At 40.5% G+C, this 22,082-nt stretch overlaps 2 protein-coding genes across 15 annotated transcripts in view; one reads left to right on the forward strand and one right to left on the reverse strand.

Moving 5' to 3' along the window:
- CLCN3 (chloride voltage-gated channel 3) overlaps window positions 1–18,773 on the reverse strand; it is a 70,911-nt gene extending 52,138 nt beyond the window's left edge. For 3 of the 7 annotated variants that reach the window (XM_075149349.1, XM_075149354.1, XM_075149347.1), the window contains exons 1-2: window positions 17,583–17,748; window positions 2,549–2,724 (exon numbers count right to left, since the gene is read on the reverse strand). In XM_075149349.1, coding sequence (XP_075005450.1) covers window positions 2,549–2,708 — 160 coding nt within the window. In that variant the 5' untranslated portion in view covers window positions 2,709–2,724; window positions 17,583–17,748. Of the gene's footprint in view, window positions 1–2,548; window positions 2,725–17,582; window positions 17,749–18,677 lie in introns of those variants that run through there. The other 4 variants (XM_075149355.1, XM_075149351.1, XM_075149348.1 and 1 more) reach the window with 3 other exon arrangements.
- NEK1 (NIMA related kinase 1) overlaps window positions 17,850–22,082 on the forward strand; it is a 56,537-nt gene continuing 52,304 nt past the window's right edge. For 5 of the 8 annotated variants that reach the window (XM_075149338.1, XM_075149343.1, XM_075149345.1 and 2 more), the window contains exons 1-3: window positions 17,850–18,094; window positions 21,252–21,400; window positions 21,477–21,573. In XM_075149338.1, the coding sequence (XP_075005439.1) occupies window positions 21,284–21,400; window positions 21,477–21,573 (214 nt within the window). In that variant the 5' untranslated portion in view covers window positions 17,850–18,094; window positions 21,252–21,283. Of the gene's footprint in view, window positions 18,095–18,848; window positions 19,058–21,251; window positions 21,401–21,476; window positions 21,574–22,082 lie in introns of those variants that run through there. The other 3 variants (XM_075149340.1, XM_075149342.1, XM_075149341.1) reach the window with 1 other exon arrangement.

The following is a 22,082-nucleotide window of genomic DNA, read 5'->3' on the forward strand; positions in this document are numbered from 1 at the left end:
CTCCTCATTGCATGGTCTTGATTTTTTAAAATCCTTAATTCTATATTTTACTACATAAACTGTAAAATTATGATGAACACTCTATTGTCCATGGCAACTTATCCAGATTGGATAAGTTCATGTCTGTGCTCATTTGTACTCCATTTGTACTCCAAGCTACATTCTGCAGCGACACAGCTTTCAATTTAACTACATTATTTCCACAATCATTTTAAGTACAGATATGTTACTGCCATTTTGTTCATGTTGCTAAGAAACCAGGCTCATAAATTCTTCCAGCCCTACAGACTTAAAACACAAGCTATATGTTTAAACAGGGCTCCTGATTTTGGCAGGGTTCACAAGCACAGAGCTAGACCTAATGCCCCTGCATTCACATCATGCTCTGGAGGGCCTGCAGTGTTGAGAAGGATGGGATCTTCCAGTTACTGGGATGGTCCTGCCCTTCCTCAGGAGATGGGACAGATTCTGTATGGTGAATTCATCTGCACTTAGACTCAACAGGACAAAAACACATTAAGAGACGATTAAAGGGTAAGAGTATTTAAATAATAATAATTAAAACAAACAAATGAAACAGACAGTTGATGCTAAATGAGTAACAGAGGACTACAGAAAGGGCACATGCAGTCCAGCAAGAAAGTGCTTGTTTGGTCTTGTCAGTAAGATTTGCTGAATTAAAAACACACAAGAAAAAGCACCTTACACATTTGGAGACCTAAGGAATAAGAAACACAGATGTTCACCTCCTGCATGTAAGTTTATTTAAAACTTTTTTGAAAGTATGTTCTTACCACCTTGAAAAGAAAATTTACACCAGATTCTGATTTACTGCTAAGATATTTACTCTGATTTACTGTACAAGAAAGTATTTTCCATGCATAGAGACACATAAATCACTGTTCACTTAAATAAAATAATAACGCTTATTACTATTGCTGCCTCTTACCAAGTGACCAGAATTGTGGCAAGCAGATACACGATTAGCAAAAAATTCAGTTCCAGGACAGAAAATACATTAATATTTATGTTCTAATGCACATTCTAATACTGCAGCGTTACAATGAGATCGGGGCTGCTGGCATGTGCAGCAATTAGCATTGCTTTTGACAGTGCAAACAAAACAACCACCTCATCTCTTTGGACTCAATTTACGGATCTAATTTCACAAGTAAGGGGCAGAACACGGGCTCTGAAACTATTTATTTTACTGCAGACTTATTTCTCCTTAAAGCTCGAAGTGATGGAGAGGATTTATATAAACAATAACCAGGGTAGCTTCAGACTTTCAGTACAGGTTGCAAATATTATGTTAGACAAGCAAGGCACTCACTTTATTAAAAGTGCCAAATATTCAGAACAAAATATTACACATGGAAGCCAGTTGTTCACCTAATAATTTCCTCACTATCAAGTACTTGACTTCATCATGCTGGTGTTCTCTAAGCAATTCGGCAGATGGAATTTTTATGTAGATTGAAGGTGTCCTGGCTCAATACCTGTATTGGTATACAAGTTAAATAACTGCACATTCAAGACATATCTAATTAGACAGAAGGAATACAGATGAGAAGGATACTTACAATGATATGGCACAACTATCTAGTACAATGCCAATATCCAATTGCTAAGTGTGGCAAAGGGAAAATACATGAAGGATGAGACTCTGCAGGGATGGAAGACAACTGAATGCTAATGGGGGAGGAAAGGATGATAAAAGAAAGAAAACTCACGAGGCTGAGTTTGATTTTAAACAAAATAAGAGGAAGTGACAAGAGTATATATTTAACCAAGTTTACTATCCTAAACAGAATTACTTTCTTTCCCTCCTTTTGTTCCCCTCTTTGACCATTGCTAACAGAATGTTAATGCTTTCACTCCATTAACTGCTTTATTAATAAAATAAATTAAAAAAAAAAAAAGAGAGAGAGAAGGGAAGAGCTTCCCAGTTCTTTCTTCTTTGGATTACTTCAGTGCTTTTATCAGTGCTCACAGTAATAAGTTTTCTTTGCAACTTTTTACCTAGTCAAAAGTTCAACTCGTGTGGTGTTTTCTGTTGCTTCCAATACTTCTACTTGTAAGGTTTTTGCCTCTCTTTTACAGATCTCAAGCTGAATCAAGCAGAAACAAATTTATCTCTAGAAGTAACGATTAAAAGATACTGTTAATTTCTGCCCCAAAGAAATACTGAAGACAGTGAGACTTCCAAAATCCTGCTGCAGCTAAGAAAGACCAGGTAGCTGCAGAATAGCCATCCTTCCCCTACTTGGCAGCAAGTTTGTCATTGCCAGAAGTAAGTTAGTATCTGCCTCGTATCAGAAGTCATGCCATACAACGCAACTATTAGGCAAGCACACAGAAAAACGTTCAGCCACTTTCAGGTTTAAAGCATTCATCTGAAGGACAGATTAGCTAAAGAGAAACATTAATTAGTTATGAAAAAGGGTTGGTTTTGTTTATTAAAAAAACAAAACAAAAAACCAAAAACCACAAAACCACAAAAATACAACCCAGAGAAATTTTTAAGCCGAAATTAACATTAACTTACCAATCGATGCATCACCATCCAGGAGATTGTCATCTTCAGAGGTCTGAAAATCCATAATTACACCTGCTCCATCTAAAAGCTCCTCATCGCTGCTTGCACTAGTTATACTGTTGTAACTGTTTCGATAGTGGCCTCTATGATACAGCTGCTCAGACTCCATTTAGCTGCTTTAAAACCTATATAAAGAAAATGAGTTATTTTCTATTTGAATATGCACAAAAGACTGAGAAGTTTAAATCAAATAAAACAAAACAAGTTTATTTCATGCTTTGGGGAAAAAATATTAAGGTCACAATACTGTAAGTTACAAAAAACCTAGCAGTAATACAGAACATTTTATATATAGAACATTTTACAAAAATCTTTAGTGATTTTTAACTGGATGATGCTTCCTCATCCCATTCCTTGGCCTCTCCTTAGTTCAATGTTATCATCATGAAAGTATTTCACTTTCAGTACACATGGTTGGAATGTGCATGCCCCATGCGTACGAATGTGTATCGCACCATGGAGCTGGTACAAAATCCAGCCAATGTTAAGGTTAAAAAATTAGTTTCTTTAGTCATGGTATCTTTGTACTATGTCTGCTTGGAGTGAAACAAATGGCAGGCTAAAGTTGTAGTCCCCTGAACACTACTGTTCACATTATTTTGTGCAGAAGAGTGAAAATACAGAAGTAGAAAACAGTTCAAAATCTTTGTGTCCATATAAAGCTTTCAAAACCCTTACCTATATGCCTTTTGTTTGGTTATTTTACTTTTAAACACAATGAGGTGTCAGCAACACATGCTTTTGCACATTTGGTGTAACACTAAGACAGACTCAGTTTTCACTGAGTTTTTTCAGGCCGAGTCCTCCTTTGCCTTGTAGAGTTAAATCCACAAAAATAACTTTGTGATTGGGGTGGGAGAGAGGACAAGACATAATCACACCTTGATTCCATGTTCTTCTTTATCCAAAGAAAGCCTTGTGTTTGTCATTTCTCAAAGATCATCACTCCTTGTTAACATACAACAGCCCAATATACATTTTTTCAGTAATAAGAAACCTCTCATTTCCCTCCAAGCAAAGGAGATGCCCCCCCAATCCACCTCCAAATCTTTTCCGTACACCCTTTTTCCTCTGCTTATCCACAAATTCTGTAACCGTTCACTGTAACTGCTACAAAGCTATATGCACTGTAAACATCCAGCCAGCTGGCAGCAATAAGAACAGATAACAGGACCGCCAATTCAGATCCCTCTCCTCTACTCAGCTGTTGAGCCTTGTGAAGTACAGCCCAACCGGGTGGCCAATATCAAGGGTTACAAGTGGAGGTCAGGCAGACAGCTTTCCCATATTGGCAAACGGCTCAGCCTTCTAAGTTACCTAGAAGAAGGGGTGAAAAGCAACAGGGTTTGCTGGGTAGCTGCAGATGGAACTCAGTGCTGTGCAGCTAGGTGATAACAGGAGATAAAATTCTGTGCAGATCAGTATGAATCACTTCGCGTGGTGAACCAATCCCAACTTACCTTATAAAGCAATGGGCTCTGACCAGACTACCACCATTCACAAAGGTAATAACAAAGTTACAAGAAAGAGCTCAGTGTGCACTAACAGTCCCCAAATTAATCTGAAACAAGAATTATCAGTTAAGAGGGAGAACTTCATTAAACCACTGTATAGATCCACAGCTTGCCCACACCTTAAATGCTTTACATAGTGCCAAAAGTCCAAAAGGATTATAGAAGAGCTGAAACAGGTTACAAAAAAGCGCAATGACAAAGGAGTACAAAATAGCTTTCCTTCTAAAGGGCAACAAAATGGATCAGGACTCTCCAGTATGGAAAAGATGTAACGTAGAAGATGACACAACAGAATCACAAGCGGCCTGATGGAAGTGAAGAGATTCCGTCGTTTTTCAGTAGTCCCTACATGTTATAATAAAAGAGGTGAGGTGACAAGCAGTGAAAAAAGGGCTGATTCTTAACACAGCATGTAGGGAAGTGGTGGAATTCTTTGCCACTTTGCAGAAGTATGCAATGGTTCACAAAGCAGCCTGACAAATTCACAGAAGGGAAAAAAAAAAACATCAAAAGCTATTAAAGACAACACCTCTGGTGGAAATGCTGGAGGCTAGGAGAGAATTCTGGAGACGTGCATATGCTTATTCTGTTCTTATACTCTTCCCTAGAGATCTGCTATTGGGCAAGACAGATCCTGTTGGCTTTACTCATTCTCATTTCCTTAAAAAATTATTTAGAATATTTACAATTTAAAACATACGCTCTCTGAAAATAAATTTCTTCCATTCATCTTTATGTGAAAATTCTTCTTGATCTGCCATTTTACAGCCACTGAGAAAAGCTTCTTAATGGACAGCCAAAAAAATTTCACACTGCCATATTATGAAGCATAACTTATTTGAAAATACAGTTGCTTATATCTGGAAACAATGGAATTATCTCCATTTTTTCCCTAAATAGATCAGATCACAATTTATAATTTATTCAGAAGCTATACCTGAAACTGTTCAACAGATATTAACTTTTCACGCACAGTAATTTTTGGCATTCCCAATAAAACAGTACCTACAGAAAACATACCCATAAAAAAAGTCAGATCACAAACAGCCTGACTACTTCATTATTATGCTCACAGAAAGTCCTGTTAATATTACTCTACCAGTACCAGTTGGGTACTATCATAAATGGAAGCCACACAGCATGGCTGAAATGAAACGTTGGGACCTCCTAGAAATGTTTCCACTCACTGCATCGTTTGTCACCTACCTCCACTTGCTCCATGCACCAAAAATTATATTCTAGACTCTCATCTGCCAACTGGCCTCCTGCTTGAGTGAAATCTTTGTTATTTTTACATTCATCTGATCTTTCCTACATTCTGATGAGGCTTGCAAGGAGACAGAAAACTCTCCTGCCTTGTCCATAAAAGTAACACTAGAAGATGAAAAGTACAAGACGCAAACCTCTCCCTGCAGCACATTGTAAGTTTTAGTCTATTGTGTCCTCTTCCTGTTGTATACCTGACTTTTTTAATAGCTAATTTCTTCCACTTATGTAGTAATCTTTACTACAAAGGAGAAAACAATTAACAAGCAAGAGAAAGACCACCGTTCAGTTAGCAATCACAAAGAGTTGTTTGTAAATGTACCAAAACAACAAAGAGATAGCAAGTCTAGACCCCCAAAGTACTACTAATTCTGTGTAAAGCCCAGGCCTCCAAACTCAAAATTCAAACTGCTCCAAGAACTCTTGAAGGTCCTTACTGTTAGTGTGCAAAAGTGAGAGTATCTCTCTTGTAAACCACAGGCAGAAACACAATTAGCGAAAGCAATTACTTGAGCTCAGAGGGAATTGATTCTATAGCGTTAACAGACGCAAATTAAGCAGGCATGGGTAGTTAATTCTGTTAACAACACTTTGTTGTTATGTTTGACGCATACTGAGGGCATGGCTAAAGCCTGCTTAGTCTTTTAATTATTGTACCAAGTTTGGAAGCCACATACAGATTTTTCATCTAATAAAGACATTTTCCTGTAATAGTCTCAGCAGAAATATTTATTACTGTATAAAGGTGGAACATTGTAAATGTCTCTTTTTGAACAAAAAAGAGATAATTTTCTTTCTATTAAATTCCACAGCTTCAGTTAATCTTACTACAAACCTCCTATTTGGAATAAGAGAAATACTCTCCCTTTGGACGTCTTTTTAATCACATTAGAGAAATGTCAGAACACTGGATTACAGATATTAAATCTTCCAATAATTGAGAAAATGCTTTCAGCCTGGTCTACAATAGAAGGGAAAGTTTCATCAATTAGTCAGTAACTGACAAACAAAACCAATAGACTCTCCAGAGCCAGACCAAGCATACTGTGAAGAACCCCTGCACCATCTCTGCACAAATATGATTCCACATGCCAATCCTCTAGCACGTACACGCCTACAGTTACATGATAGGCCTTCTCTTCTTGTTTTGAAACACTGCATGTCTCCCGTTCCTTGCTTTTGACAGATCTCTCCAACAATCAAGCAAAAGCTGTAACATCAAAACCATTCATGTTGAGGACCCTAACCAAGATTCTTAAGAACCGTACATTAATTCTGCGCATTTCCAGAGAGTCAACTACCCCCACTGCTTCGTATCTGACACTGTGTTACAGATCCTGCCTTATAGCAGCATGCAGCAATCGCAGGAATGCAGGAAGCTAAGACCATGAGGATGTTAACTGTTCAATAAGCTTCACACAGGACTAAAATTTTACTTCTTGAGAGCATGTCAGTCACTAATTTGTCCACCACTACCTGCAATTAATGGCGGGGAGAACAGCTTAAGTCAACATACAACAAATTTCCTTGTGTGCCTTTAAGAAAAGAGTTTTTTTAACAAACTAGGATACAAAGTTAGGGATGCACTATTTTGAGCTGTGTTAAACGTTCAAGACAACTTAAAAGTGTATGCTCATGTGACCTTAAAATACGGTTAGCAGGTAAGAGATCTGCCTCACCTGAGTGAAGGAAACTGAGTGATGTGGACACAGAGAGTAGATTCCTCCTCGGAAACAGATTGCTGGGAACAGGAATAATAAAGAAAAGGAAGATCCAGGAAAATGTTTTTTCTATGGCTACAACTGCCAGAAGAGAACCAGTACTGTGCCTAACCCAGTCTGGTGCAGATTATCCTTTGTGGATACTGGAAGAGTGCATTCATACAAGAGAGCCTGCACAAATGCTTATGGAGTAGTGAAGAAAGAACTAACCAGCCAACTTGCCATTTTATGTCAGATTCATTCCACAGACTCCCTGCCCTACCCAAATGGGCACTAGTGGGCAAATGGGGAAAGATGGAAGTCACTCAAGAGAAATTGCAAACGGGGAAAAAAGGTACTGGCTGAATGCTAGCCAAACCCAACATCCTGAAAAAGCAAACAAAAAATCCTACACCAGATTCCCAACAGCCACTAGTTATAGTAAATATTTAAGGTAATAAACCTTTTTTTTCAACCTTGACTACTGCAAAAATCCAAGAGACATTACAAAGGATTAATGAGAACATTAAAAATACTACATTTAACTTATTTCTATGAAGCATCATAGTTTTGCTCCAGAGTACAGTTCAGATACCTCAGAAAGCAGACTCAAAAATGCTTCAGATTATCTTTGAAAAAAAAAACAAAAATAGTGAAGTAATGCACTGTAAGAATAAAAAAAGAAAATCTAAGCGATATTCAGGGAGCTCTTGGAACAGGGAAGGAATTTGACTCAACTCATATACCCAAGTCTTCTGTGAAAAGACTGTAAAGCAAAAGAGGTGCAACTAACCCATCATGCTTCCATTACTAAGGTATTTCCAGGATGTCCTGACCCATCAAAATTCTTCTACAAAGCAGGTTAACAGAGAAGCCTCTGACACTAAACAAATTAAACAAAAACACCCAAACCAAACCAAAACCACCAACAAAAAACCCAAACAAAACCAAAGAACAGGCAGCTAAAGCAGGATGTCTTACCTGTTACGACTAAGGGAGAGGGAAGAAAGTAGTAAGCATACAGGTATACCAAATTGTGAAAGATCTAATTAAATACAGTGCAGGCAAGAACTGCACTAGTAAAGGAGAACAGCACAGAAACAGCTACATTAATAGCAGGAAAAACATGTAAGGCAATTGCAGTTTTCTGCACAGTCTAGTACCTCAGGCACTTTTCTGTTCTCAAACACCAGATATCCTGCTTATCTTTCAAGCTCTACAAATAAAAGGTCAAGCAGAGAAGCGAGTCAGCTGAGGGAACCACTTCCAGTGCAGAGAAGTATAGGACAGTAAGAAGTCTGATTTACAGGGCATTTGTTGTTAGGCGATCTGAGTAATCTGTAAATCTCTGCTATGTACTCTGTTGTCCCATAAAAACACTTTTCTATATCTCAAAGGGGTGGCAGGAAACAAAGGCATCTTAAGTTTGTTACTTCCCTGGGAGGGGGGTGGAGTGAAAACTTAGAAGTACTATTCCAGATTCCAGACCTGCTTTAAATAGCTGAAAGTAAAGAAAAAACAAAACAAAACAAAAAACAAACCAACAAAAACCACAATGATTGATCTTGTTAACAGCTCTTTCCCAAACTGAGAAGAATCTTAATAAACCCAAAAATCAGTCTAATATTCAATTTTTCTGTTCAGTACTAACAACTAAGAACTAAAAGGCAGTCATCTGTCCCCTAACTCACACATACCTTCCTGAAACCCTATACAAGGACAGCACCTAGTGAGAAATGCTATGCAGACATAACACAAAAGCAGATGAAATTAAAATTAAGAATACAATCTTTACACATAAAAACTGTTCTACGGTAGAGGAAATGCAGTGATAGCAATAGAAGAGTCATTTGCTGAAATTTTTTGAAAAAAAATATAGGACTTTAAAGGTTTTAACTGGTAAGAACCTTCAAAAGTGATTATTTGTTATAAAATAGTCAGGAATTCTATATACATCATCTCATTAAAAAAGTATCCAACTACTATACACTTTAAGAACAGGTCAATAATATGACAGAAACATTCCCCACACCCACACTTAAATTAAAATTTTAACATACTTCCCATATATGGGCATATATGTCAGAACAACTGCCCAAAAGATGGAAGCAATCAAGAACAGCTTTGAACACTTAATTCCAAACCTCCCATATTATGTTAATTTAAAATAGTGCAGTGTTATCTTTTTTATTTTTTAAATAAGCCTGTGCTTCAGTAAGAAATTTTGAGCTCAGAAATCATAAGACTTTTATAACAGTTTTAAAACAAAGGCCATGTTGTGGCCACTCTTTCATCCTTAGTCTCACCAGCGTCAAAATTACATTCCCATTTTCATCACAGACCCAGCATATCTAGCTTCCATTTATTTATTTTGCCTGTCACGTGAAGATAGTTAAGCAAGATGAGAGCATCACTCATCTTCCAAACTTCAGGTTTGGAAAAGGAATGAATGAATTGTGAGGGATTTGTCACTGTAATTTTTAGATCACTAGCAGACTATTTCTTCATAAAAAGGCTTAAAAAAAAATCTTACACTTCAAATCAAATACAGAAGGGACGATGAGCGACATAGCAGCTTTCCTGAACTTTCTCAAGTCAGCTTAGACCACAAAAATTCTTAAGGATACTCAAGAACCCAAACTGTTAAAAATTAGGGAATGCATATGCTAGCCTTACAAAAAAAAAAATACACAGATCACCATTCTCTGTAGCATTCAGAAAAACTCATCTGAAACTAACTTAACTGATGTCAGGAACAGGACTGCTCCTACTGCAGTCATTTAGCGAGAAAGGATCTTGGTCAATTTTTAGGTCATATTTAGAAAAATAAAGTCACAAAGGAGCACTGCCAGTTAACTGAAGCTATTTGAGTTTTAAAAAAATAAAAACCTATTTGAGTTTATGTAGTACACTCTCTTAGAATAGAAGATAAAAAGTCAGTTTCCAAAAATATACATAGGTAAAGCTTAGTCTAGTTTCCTTCAAGCTACGTCCAAAATAAAATCAATGTTCAAGGAGGAAAGAGATACATACTCAAATATTCTTTAAACAAGAAAGAAAGCAAAGACAAGAACAGAAACACATAGACAAAACTACATGAAAAGGTAATACTTGTAAAGCACAAAGACAATCTTAGCTTTAAAACAAGAAAACAGTACTCATATCTACTTTCTAGATTCTACTGAATCTTACCACTCTTAGTTATAAAAGTTTAATATAACATAACAACAGCCTGATAAGTTTTTTCACTTTTATGATACATACCAATACAGAATATCACCACTATATCTGATCTTCACAAAAGCAGAACCAATAATAAATACTCATTTTTTATAGCACTTTTAATCTTCTCAGCTTTAAAAATAAAAACTGCTAGCTTAATTACAGGATGAATACTGAACTCATGCTTCTAGTCATATGATTCCAAACATTAAGGGCACTGACTTTAGTGCGTATAAAGTATTCAAAACTACTTCATCTCCACTCTCTAAAATGCCTTAACCACTAAGCTATGGCTACCCACAGCTGTGACAGCTGAAGACTTATACCACCTGGCACAAAGATATTAGCCCACTTGATGGAAGGTGTGGCTTATTTCACATTCACCAAGTTACTAATGTGAATACTTTTTAATTGCTTTCAACCAAAACTGGCTGGATTAGCTGAAGACTCAGATTTAAACTTACTAAACTAACCTCACTTACTGATACACTAGGAAAAACTCCTCTAGCAGAGTTGAAGACTAGTCTCCCACACAGGCACAGTAACAAGCAGCTACATGAGTGGTAAGGTCTTTAAGGGGCTTTTAGTTAACAATTTAAAAAGAAAAAAAAAAGCTCAGAACATAATCCCTTAGCATGAACCTGAACTAAATATAAAAGCAAACATAACTCAAAAGCTTAAGCTTCACAGGCAAGTATTGATCCTTAGCCAAGTCATGGTAAACAACTGTGTCCATGGCTGCCACTTCGGAGCAAGCCTAGGATACACGGAAGATATAGTATTAGTTTCTAAACTAATGGGTCAGTACGTATAGCTGCATATATTCTGTCCAGGAAAGAAAAGATGGAGAGTCCCCTGAGAAAAAAAATCTCTGGTGTTCCTTCTGTGATCATATTCAGATGAGAGTAGCACTGAAATTCATTAAGACAACTGAAAGGTAAAACACTTACTCCTCTTTTGAAGGGCATGAACTATGACTGTAGGTTCCACTGTAGACAATTTAACTTTTGTTTGTTGAGTCTTTGGCCATGATGCTCATTTTCTGTTTGCTGAAAAGACACAGCAACAGTGTGCAACCTTCTTTTTACCGTTTTTAAAGGATTTTGTCCCTTTTTAATGTGGACTTGTGTTGCAGTCATCTGAGGGTTACACAAACAATGGAGCAGAGCTTTTACACACCACCAGAATGACCAAAAGTCTTGTTATTCATACTACTTTTCTTTATCTTTTCAGAGAAATGCACTCAACAGTCCTTAGCTATGTGCACAGATTTGTAAGTTCAGGATCACACCTGAGTTGGGTACCTTTCAGATAATTTCATTGAAGTTCAATACATTTGTATCTGAATGATCTGAAAGTACTCAAGGAACGAAAAAGAAACTTTAATGTAAAGGAAATAAGAGAGCATCACAGAAAAGAGGCTCTGCAAGCCAAGACAAAGAGCATATAAGCACATGAGAGCACAGACTCCAGCAGAAAGAGAAGCACATGAAAAGTATTAATTCTTGACAGGCAAAATTATAATTCAGGATTGTCAAATTGGAATCCGAAAAAGCACCACTATCCCCAGTTTAACTCTCAGCATCTTCTCGATAACAGCAGCTACCACAGATTTTTAAGGTCCTTGTACTGAATTCCAACTTCTTTATAAACACACTAAAGCCCCTGAGATCAAGAAAAAAATCGTATAGAGCTCTCCAAAACACAGCACAGGTATATGACCACTGCTTATGAAATCTTGTGGGGACCCCTGGTGGTTCCTGCTTACTTACTCTCCCTACTACTGATTTTCAAAGTTCAAAGAAGTGAACAAAATACCAGCTAACAAGGAACCCATTTGCTGTACTGTGGTTAGAAGTGGTAAGTCTTTGGTCACCAAAAAATAAAAAAGGCTTGGGGCTCTTCTTGGTATGTGTAACAAACATATAAATTGACAGATGCACTACGTAGAGCTATTCAAACTTCAAGGCTAGGAGCCCTGACAATAGGCTTGCTCTTTTTCTTGCTCTGGATCCTCTCAAGCAGCAGTGTTAAGGCAGCAAGGTGACGAAGGACTGAAGTGATCTGCAATCAACACCTGGATCTGGCTCATAGCTGACCTTTTTGGCTGTACTGGACAGAAGCCACTTCATTTCTGTAAATACAGCATATCCAACCATTACTGATTGCCATTCTGGTCCTCTTCAAAGGATGAAATACATAAATAAATCCGTTTAGAGAGACCTGTGAAACTCTGATGTTAATAAATAAGATTGTTAATGGCTTGTTTCTGCTTTTTAATACAAACATATACACTAACCAAAGGAGATTTAAAAAAAAAAAACACACAACCAAAAGGCAGTGAAGTCCTAGATGCACAAATACCACCAAAAGTGAAGTATTCACTAAATCAAGTGTGTTAGCAGTTCTGAACGCAGAGCACGTTCCCCTCACTTGAATATTCTTCTCTCCAGCTGTAAAACTTAGTTGGCTGGTTGGCAAGTACAACTTCTAAAATTATGTGTACTTTATCGGGGTCTACAAAACGGTAGACAAGTTTACAGCAGGAGAGTCTGGAGAGAAATTATTACCATTAAATAGCGGTATCAAGTTGAAAGCAAGAATCAAGGTGGATATTTTATGAGGAAAAAAAGAAATGGCTTCGTGGAAGATTTTTAATTTTGATAATTACAGGGAAAAAAGATTCAGTAATACTTTACTAAAAGGCTTCCAGTTAACAGAGTTAACACAAGAAATTATCTTAAATGCGCTACATAACCACAGAGATGAGATCAGTTCACTGAGTTCATAGATCAAATTTATTAAAAACAATCCATCCTCTACCTATCCAAAGAATCAAAAGGTTTTTTAAAATTTGTTAGAGAGGAATAAACATTCAGATTTTTGTGACCATGGTAATTACATGAGTACTCAGTGCACAGGTTGTTAGGTCTCCTCAAGTGTTCTGCAGTCTTAAAAGCTTTGTTACATAAGTTAAAAGAATATTCATGTCTCAGCACAAAACAGAAGAAAACGAGCAAGTCTGTAAGACTGATAATAATTTTAAGTGTTCAATCATTCTTGTAGTGTTCCATATGAGAATAAAAGTTTTCTGCAAGACAAGCCAAAAAAGTCAAATAATAATTTTAAAAAATCTTTAGTTTTCTTTCCTAGAGATATCCCCTTTGGAAATTTGTAGATTTACATTTCAGAATCAGAAAATGAGCGTGTTTGGAAGCATATGGAGAACTGCATATTTTTTTCCCAACACTTGCACAAGAGACAAATTAATAACAGAAACCTCAGGGGAAAAGCTGCAGTAGATCAAGAACTGTAGATAAGACATCATAAACCAACAAATCTGGCAGAGAACACTAATTGGGAGATAAGAGTGGAAGGAATTCAAACATAAAGTTATCTTTCAGGAAAACGAGTACTTGAATTTTAACTGGCAGGACATCAAAATATTAAGTCACCTCAGTAGCTCTATCTGTAATTTAAACATTTACTGAAGCAAAATTATACTTTTACTATTTCAGTTAGGAAATGTTTCTTCATTATACTGTATTGCAGTATGAACACGCAAAATGAACATTTGAATACTTCCTCTTTCACGAACTTTTTACAGAAATTTATCAAAATATACCAAAAATAAGAAAAAAGTAACAGCAAAAGTTATTTTTACCAAAGAGTCTGTGCTTTAGGACTGAATTTAATTCACTTTTTCATTTACTAATCCTCCTCACCCTCCAAAAGTAAGCACTCCTGTAACTAGAAAGCCTAAGCAAAATGCTTAACAAACAAAAAAGCTGAATGTCGAGAAAATTCAAGGGGAAATAACTGACTAGACTCTCTGCAAGTCATTAAAAATAACCACTAGTACCCACTGTGAAGTTATAAATTCCCTTCTTCCCATTCATTTCCAGGGGTACAAACATATATCCATCCATACATACAAGATTACTTACTACATAATACAAATAAGGATACTCCAGATGTAAACAGATTTACAACTATTTTAACAGCTTTGTCTAGAATCCTTTCTATTATGCATGAAGCCTTTGTCATCTCTCTTCTCTCTGATAATGATGGGCATTATCAGCTCATTAAGTGCTAACAACCATCTCAACATTTTATGTTGATTTTTCAGTTTCTATCTTTTTCAAGCAGAGCCCCAGCTTGTAAAAAACCATTATTTTTACAGCTTCTTTACAACCCTCTTATCAGAATCAATTTAAGTGAGCATTGTTGTGTCTAAACATTATTCTCGCAGATGATTTTATAATGGCTTCCAAAATTCAAAAACAAGTTTCAAGTTAAACAGCTACAAAAATTTATAATTGTCAACTTTCTAATATTCCCAGCATCTTCAGTTTCCGAAGACTGGCATATAAACAAGCACCAAGAACTATGTAGCAGAGCCTAGAGCTGCACACCTCATTCATGAGCACAGGTAAAAAGATGGCCTGACACCTGAACAGCTTTAGGATGTCAGCCAACACAGAACCTGTGCTTTCAGGTTATGACATACGGGAAAGACTGACACAGGGAGCACAGAATTGGGAACTTGCTCTTGGAGCTCGCAGGTATAAAATTGAAATCTTAGTTTGGGGAAAATGAGCAGGGTGTATAAGCAGTTTCACGCGCATGATCACTGCTACTACTGACCGCCTTCAGAGAATACTGGGTTACTGCTGCTGCCAAGGAGGTGCCAAAGCAAGAAGTTTAGGAACACGCAACCTAGAGTCTGAGAATTAGGAAATGAATTCTTGAAACAACTCAAACTGGCACTATTGTTTCTGGCACAAATCTCTTCAATAGCAGAGCTTCTACTCCACTTTTTTATTACGAACAAGTTAAAAATATCCCTACTGCCAAATTATTGTAAGACTTTACCCTGAAAACTTGAGCTGCACAGTAACACCTATCCACACGCATATGAAGTCACTTAAATAAGGGGAGGGAAAAAAATTCTGAATGTTCCTAGAATGCCTTTTGGCAATGGTTGTGAACTGGGAACAGCTGTTCCAGCTTTAGTACTTACATTCAAAGAATGCAACTCTGCTGTTCAAATACCAAGGTAAGACACACACACACACACAGAGCCCTCAAAGCAAAGTGGAGGAAAAAAAAAAGCCAAAGTGTACATTCAGTGAACAGGAAAACATATAGACCCAGCTGTTCATAGAATAACCAGTTCTCACTTGCAGGTTACTGAAACATCAGTTTGTGACAAACGTTAGGTGTGGAAGAGCACACAAGAGGAAGCACAAACATAGTCGCGAGTGAAAAATGTAGGCAAACTCATAAAATAAAGTGGCTCAGAGCAATGCAGTCATGAAGAGCAAAGACCAACAGCTTCAAGTGTCTTTCCCGGTTGAGGATTTGGATAGGCTTGTTCTTATCACAAGTCAATGTTAAGCGAGAGAGAAGAGAGATACCCCGGGATTACTTTAACTTGCAAGTATCCACCACAGGGAGAACAGTGGTATTGTAAACCACTCACAGATAGGATGCTGTAAAGATTTGGGCAAAGACAGCCTTGGGAATCATTGAAAAAGGAAAACCTATTTCTAGAAATATTGCAATACATATTGTGCATGACATCTATGATTGTCAGACAAAGAATTTTTAGGACTGACATACCAATACTAAACAGAAGCAAACAAGAAACAAGCTCTATTTTTCTGGGCACTATATACCTTTTATTTTCACAGGTGTTGCAGACAGATGCAAAGTCATTTTGTTTCAAGCTGTGAGTTTCAAGCTAGCTGCAGTTTTCCCACAGCAGAACTGCTTCCCATTTTGACAACTCAGAGTACTGAGCAGCCAGTTTACATCTGTTTGCCAACCAAAGAGACAAGACATCAAATTTAAAGCAGTTAGCCAGTGTAAGACTTTTATCTTAGATAAAATGATAGTGACAGTTGGCGAGTTCTCTAGGGGCTTATTTTAACAAAGGTACATTTCCTATAATGCACAAATGATTTTTTTTTAATTTTACATTACAGCATATTGAAGTTTCCTTAAATAGAGAAACAGTATTGATAACTCTCTCTTCCAAATCTGTCATGCCAACACGTTCTTCATTCAAATAGCCGTTTTTGCAAAGAAGCATCTATGTTGCCAAGGGATACAGAATGTAAAACCCTTCACAGGTCCACCAAGAAGAAAGGCGTCTGAAAGCAAAAAGTCCCAATACATCCAACACTTAAATAATCATGAACTTAATTTCCTTCTGCACCATAAACTTCAGAGGTCCAACCACCTCAAAAAGGAGGTCCAAGTCCTAAAACCCAAATGATTACCATTTTGGGACATCTTTCAAAAAAATATTTTTAAGTGTCTATTCTAACACGGTTTAGCACCAGAACATTTTTAATTTGCTTTTAAGGCCTTGTTTTACCTAGTTCAGTACTTTAAAGTGTGACACAGCAAATTTACTATTAAACACCGAACACATTTCACTATCAGCACACGATTTTCCACTGTCACACTTGCCGCTTGTTCATTTTAGGTGAGAGTTGATACATACTTGTTTTACAGTCGGCTCCACGTTTTTGGATAGGGAAGGGAAGGATTTTGGATAAGTAGGGAAGACAGTATGAAAGAATGCAGCCAAGGTTTTAACCTCGCTGACCCGCGCCCTCCTCATTGAATTAAGAGGCTCCAAGAAGAGCCCATTATCTCCCTCTCTTGTGTAACAGCAGCCTCACGAACCAAACCCGTGACCCAACATACAGCGAGCAACTCAAGCAGAATCATGCTCCTAACACTGCTTCCGTGGGGAGGAGACTCTGGATCTTCCAAGTGGCAGAGCCCCTCAGTTTTCCGGGTGCGAACGAGAGCTGCCACAGAAGAACGCCGAAGTCAGGTGACGCGGCCACACGCTGTGTAAACACGCGGCGCCCTCCCTCTCACCCCGGCCCTTCCCGTTTCGGGGGAGGAGGAGGACAGGCAAGTTGAGGGGTCCGTGAAGAACCACCATTTCTGCCCCCTCCCGCCTGCCGGCCGCAGGACGAAGCGGTCTCGCTGACGAGGGCGCAGCAGCCGCTCCGCGGGCGGGCCGTGCGGCGGGGGCTGCCTTCTCCCCTCTTCCCCTCGCCGCGGTCGGGCCGGAGCCGCCACCTCAGCCTCGCTCGTTCCGAGGCCAGCGGGCAGGACCGAGCGGCCCGCCCACGGCCCCTCCTGTCACGTCGCGGTGCCGCGGCCGCTGTCCGCCGCGCGGAAGGGAAGGGAAGGGAAGGGAAGGGAAGGGAAGGGAGCCGAGCCGAGCCGAGCCGAGCCGAGCCCCGCCCCTACCTGTCCGGGAGGCGTCGCCTGCTGCTCCCCGGGGAGGCGCTGGCTCATCCTCCTGCGGCCGCGGGGCGGGGTCGCGGAGACGCCGCGGACACCGGCTCGGCCCCCGGCCCAACTCGCTCCGCCAGCCAGCCCCGCCCCCTCGGCCTGGGGGCGGGGCTTCCTGCCACGCACGCGCACCGCCCCTGGGCGCCTGCCGGGCCGCCGGAGGTAGCGTCACGGCTGCTACTTCCGGTCCCCCCTCCCGCCTGCGCGAAGGGGCGTGGCTTCTCGGCGGCCCCTGAGGGGAGCCGCCGTTAGGCGCGTGCCCGGTGGGGGTGGGTAGAGGGTCTGCGGCCGCTCCTCTGCCGCGCCGCGGTACCGGCAGCCCTGGCTGCGTCCGGCTGTCCGGAGGCGGCCCTTTCTGTGAGGGCGGGTTACGGGCCCGGGTTACAGCTGGCCGCTGCGCAGAGCGGGCGGTAACGGGGGAGCAGGAAGTCCCCATGCTTCAGAACGGGGAGAAAGCGGTTTCCCAGGTAAAGGAGGTGGCTGGGCGGACAGCAGCGTCGCTTGGCTTCTGGCTAAAGCAAGATGCGTCTAAATTTCACGGGCGCTGCGCGCTCTGACGATAGGGTCCTAAGAGCTTAAAAATTTTGCTTCCCTGCAGATGAAATACAGATCGCAGGCTGAGCACGTAACTCCTGTCAACCTGAGATAGGCAGGAGACATTTCAGTGCCTGCCGAGATACCGAGGCCAGTAAAGAGTTTACTTGACATACATCGACAGAATGGAGGTGCCAGCAAAATACTGTGGCAGGTTAGGTGTTTTTTTTTTCCCCAAGGAAAAATGGTAAAATATCTGCAGGTTCGTTTGTATGAAAGGCTAACAAGGCTGAACAGTGCTTTGTAGCCTGCGTACAGACGATTAGAGCGAGACTGAAAAAGTGCACTGGGACTCAAGACTTCACTCGTATATGCCATTAACATGCGCCTTACCACCTTGGAGCCAGCTGCCGTGGGCAGCCTGGCCCTCCCGAGCACGTTTTGGGCATGGGACCGCTGAGACACGCTTCCCTCTACCAATCCCGCCCAGGGGAAGGTCCCTGGGAAGACACCTACCGCCGGTGCGCGGTCTTGTGGATCATGGTTGGTTCGGGAAAGATGTACAGCGGTTTCATTTTTTTTTCCCTAAACGCAACCAGCCACCCCGAGCCCCGGCTGCCGCGGGACGCTCTTCGCCCCGCCCCGCCGCGGCTGCGGGCAGGCCCCGCCGGAGCCCCGCCCCGGTCGTCACGTGGCTCCTGGCCGCGCGTTACCGGGGTGAAGCACCGCTAACGCGGGAAGGGCGATCCGGCGAACTTGCTGCCCCGCCTTCACACACGTCGCCCAATGGGAGCTGAGCCGCTGGGCGGGCCCGCCAATAGGGGCTGAGGGGGCGGGCCCCCGGCGGGCGTGAGGCTCCGTGGAGCGGCTGTGGCAGCGGCGGGCGCAGTGGGGAGGTATGCCGGGGTGGGGATGAGGCGGGCGGGGCACGGGGCCGCCCTTCTGCGGGGCTGGCGGCAGCAGCCGCTGGTCTGGCCAGGTTCGCGGTAGGTTGGCTTTCTCCGTCGCCCCAGAGCGGGGGGGGGTGTCCCCGGCCGCGTCTCTCGCCCTGGCGCCGGTCGTGCCCCAACTGTGCGGGGGCGGCGGCCTGGTGGGGCCCGGCTGAGGAGCGCGGCCTGGCCCGGCGCCTGGCTTGGGGGCCTCCCCTGCCGTCGTGCTGGGGCCGGCGGGCACTGCCGCTTTCCGTCCACCTGGTCGTGGCCTGGCCGTGCGGTTCGGGTTTTCGCCTCACCTTCTCCGCGTCCAGCGGTCGGTCTGTCTTGGGGTGTGACTTGCGCCCGGGCGCACAAGCCGCTTTGGTGCGTGTCCGTGTTGGATAAAATGACTTCTTGCCCGGGGCTTGAAAAGCCAACGCCCTGTTAGCGCTGAGGTCCTTTCTCAAGACTCGCATTTCCCATGCCACGGGTAAAAATGAGCCGTCTAACTCATACAAAATTATATTGCTTCTTTGACTGAACTGTACTTTCTTGCCCACAGGCTGTTTATTGATTGCTAATATTTGCACAGAAGAGCATGCAGTAGGAGCCCTAAGCTATGCCTAATGCAGCTGGTTTAGCTGTAGTACAGCATAGCTTGTTTCATAAACAAAGCAGGGGTAGAAAGAGAACTTAGTAAAGCCATGTGGAATTAAAATTGTGTCTCACCTGCTGTTTTACCATTGCCTGAAAGAGAATAGTGATGTTAATACTGAGTCTTTTAGAAGTGCAACTTCACACTAAACTATCTTTCTGTACTTCAAGGCAGGAAAAAAACCAAACCCAACACGGAGACGTTGCAGGCCTGTCATTCTCACATTTTTCTTTCCTGGTTGTTTCCCCATCTCCCATTTTGCAGAAAAGATTCCTTCAGTTCTCTTGTGTTTTGTCTTGCTATGCTAATCAAGCTTACTCATTTTAGTCTGCTTCCATGATACGGGTCCTTCATCTCCCTGAGACTCTTTAGCAGCATCTGTGTCTGGTACATGGTGATTCTGTGACAAAAAAATGATCCCAAATTGGGGGGACAAGCCTCACCTGAGGTATGTGTGAAGTATAGATCTAAGCTAACAGGGTCTTCTCTTGGAAGGCAGCTGGGTACAAGGTGCAAATGCTGTTAGTGCTCTCAGGTGAGGCTTGGATGCAGAAAAGCTTAGGAATCTTTTGTCTTTTTCAGCTTATGGAAACTTCCTCAGGGTATGGAAGTTCTTTCTACTGTACAAAAGATGACCTTTTAGTCTGCCATGAATTTGTTTTGAAGCTTATCACTTTGGTCTCTGTTTTGCCAATTCTCTTTGCTGTTCTGACGCTTTTCTGTATTGCCATACCTTCCACATGCAGCTCACTAGTGTCTTATTTTTACCAAGGAATTTTTTAATGTAGAACCTTAAACACCATAAACATTCAGCTGAGTAATCTGTGTAATCTCAAAAGGTAGTCTAAGTGGTCAGGTAGTACGTTAAAAATACTGATTTGCACCGTTTTGTAATGAATTTATTTTCTGTGCCACATGGAAAAGTAAATTATCAAAGTTTTCAGTCAGAGTTAAGCTAACACCTTTCTATATTGAATAATGATTCTAAACTTGATGGGGATCTCTTGAGTTCGGTCTGTTTTTGGCTTCATTATAGTGACTAACTTCCAAAATACTGCATTTAGTGCTCCTTAAGAAAAAACATGTAGGGATTTTTTTCCCCCCTACTACCGTAGTTCTTCCAAGTAAAGTTGAATGAAAGATTGTTAACCCGGTGCTATAGCTCTATATGATGTTTGCATGTTAACTGAATCAGAAGTTATGGCACTGACTACTTGCTCTGTGTAAAGATAAAACATCAGTTTTTTTATACTGTCCGTCAAGATGAAAGATTAAACTGATTTTAGCAATGCAGCCCTTTTTCTATACCAAGTGAGCCAACTGTACCAAAATAGAATTGAGACTAGGAGTAGATGGTTTACAGAAAAGCTACAAAGCATGTGATGCAACTGAGGAGACAAATGGATTGACATTTTGAGTAAAAAAAAAAAAAAAAAAAAAAAAAAAAAAAAAGTAACATGACCTGGCAGGCTAGATGACTAACTATGGCTAACTAAATCTGTTTTGTGGTTTTTTGCCTAGTGCTTGAGTAAGGATGCCTTAAGAAGATAACTATGGATAAATATATTAAAGTGCGAAAGATTGGAGAAGGATCCTTTGGGAAAGCAATTCTTGTCAAAGCTAAAGAAAATGGCCAACAGTATGTTATTAAAGAAATAAACATCTCTAAGGTGAGTGATTGTTATTAATTACTGACCCATTCTTTTTGTATTCCTGTTCTTAAAAATCCTTATTTTCCTTCTGAAGATGTCAAATAAGGAGAGAGAAGAATCAAGGAGAGAAGTTGCTGTATTGGCTAACATGAAACATCCCAATATTGTCCTGTATAGGGAGTCATTTGAAGGTAAGATTAAGTAATACAGTAGAACCTGAAGTAATGATAGTAAGTTATTGTCTGTGCACTTTTTATTGCATGTAGTTTAAAAGTCAGTGTGTTTTCTCTCTTTAATCAGTCTTCTGCATACTTTTATTACTTGCTTCAGTTCTTTTTGGTTGTATTTTTTTCACAGTTCTCCTGCACATTTAAAAATAATAGTAATTAAAAAAAAGTGCAACAATTAAACAGAAATATTAATGTCTCATCCTTACATGCATCAATTTTTGTTGATGCTTAGATGAAAGGGTTATGTTCTGTTGTTTCTCCAGACTGTAAGTCTCCTTGAATACTTGTGTATACCCTAACGACTCAAATGCTTGTGTATGTTAAATACGAGTATGGTCTCCATTGGGGTATTGATAACCTAGCAAGAGCAATTTTATGTCAAAGTCTATTGTCTTAAAATGCAGTCTTCAGTAATTGCAATCATATTGTTGCTTTCAGAGCTGGAAAAATAGATGGAACTGTTTGCCTCA

This window comes from Calonectris borealis, chromosome 4 (genome assembly GCF_964195595.1).
Source record: "Calonectris borealis chromosome 4, bCalBor7.hap1.2, whole genome shotgun sequence".
Taxonomy (NCBI): Eukaryota; Metazoa; Chordata; class Aves; order Procellariiformes; family Procellariidae; genus Calonectris; species Calonectris borealis.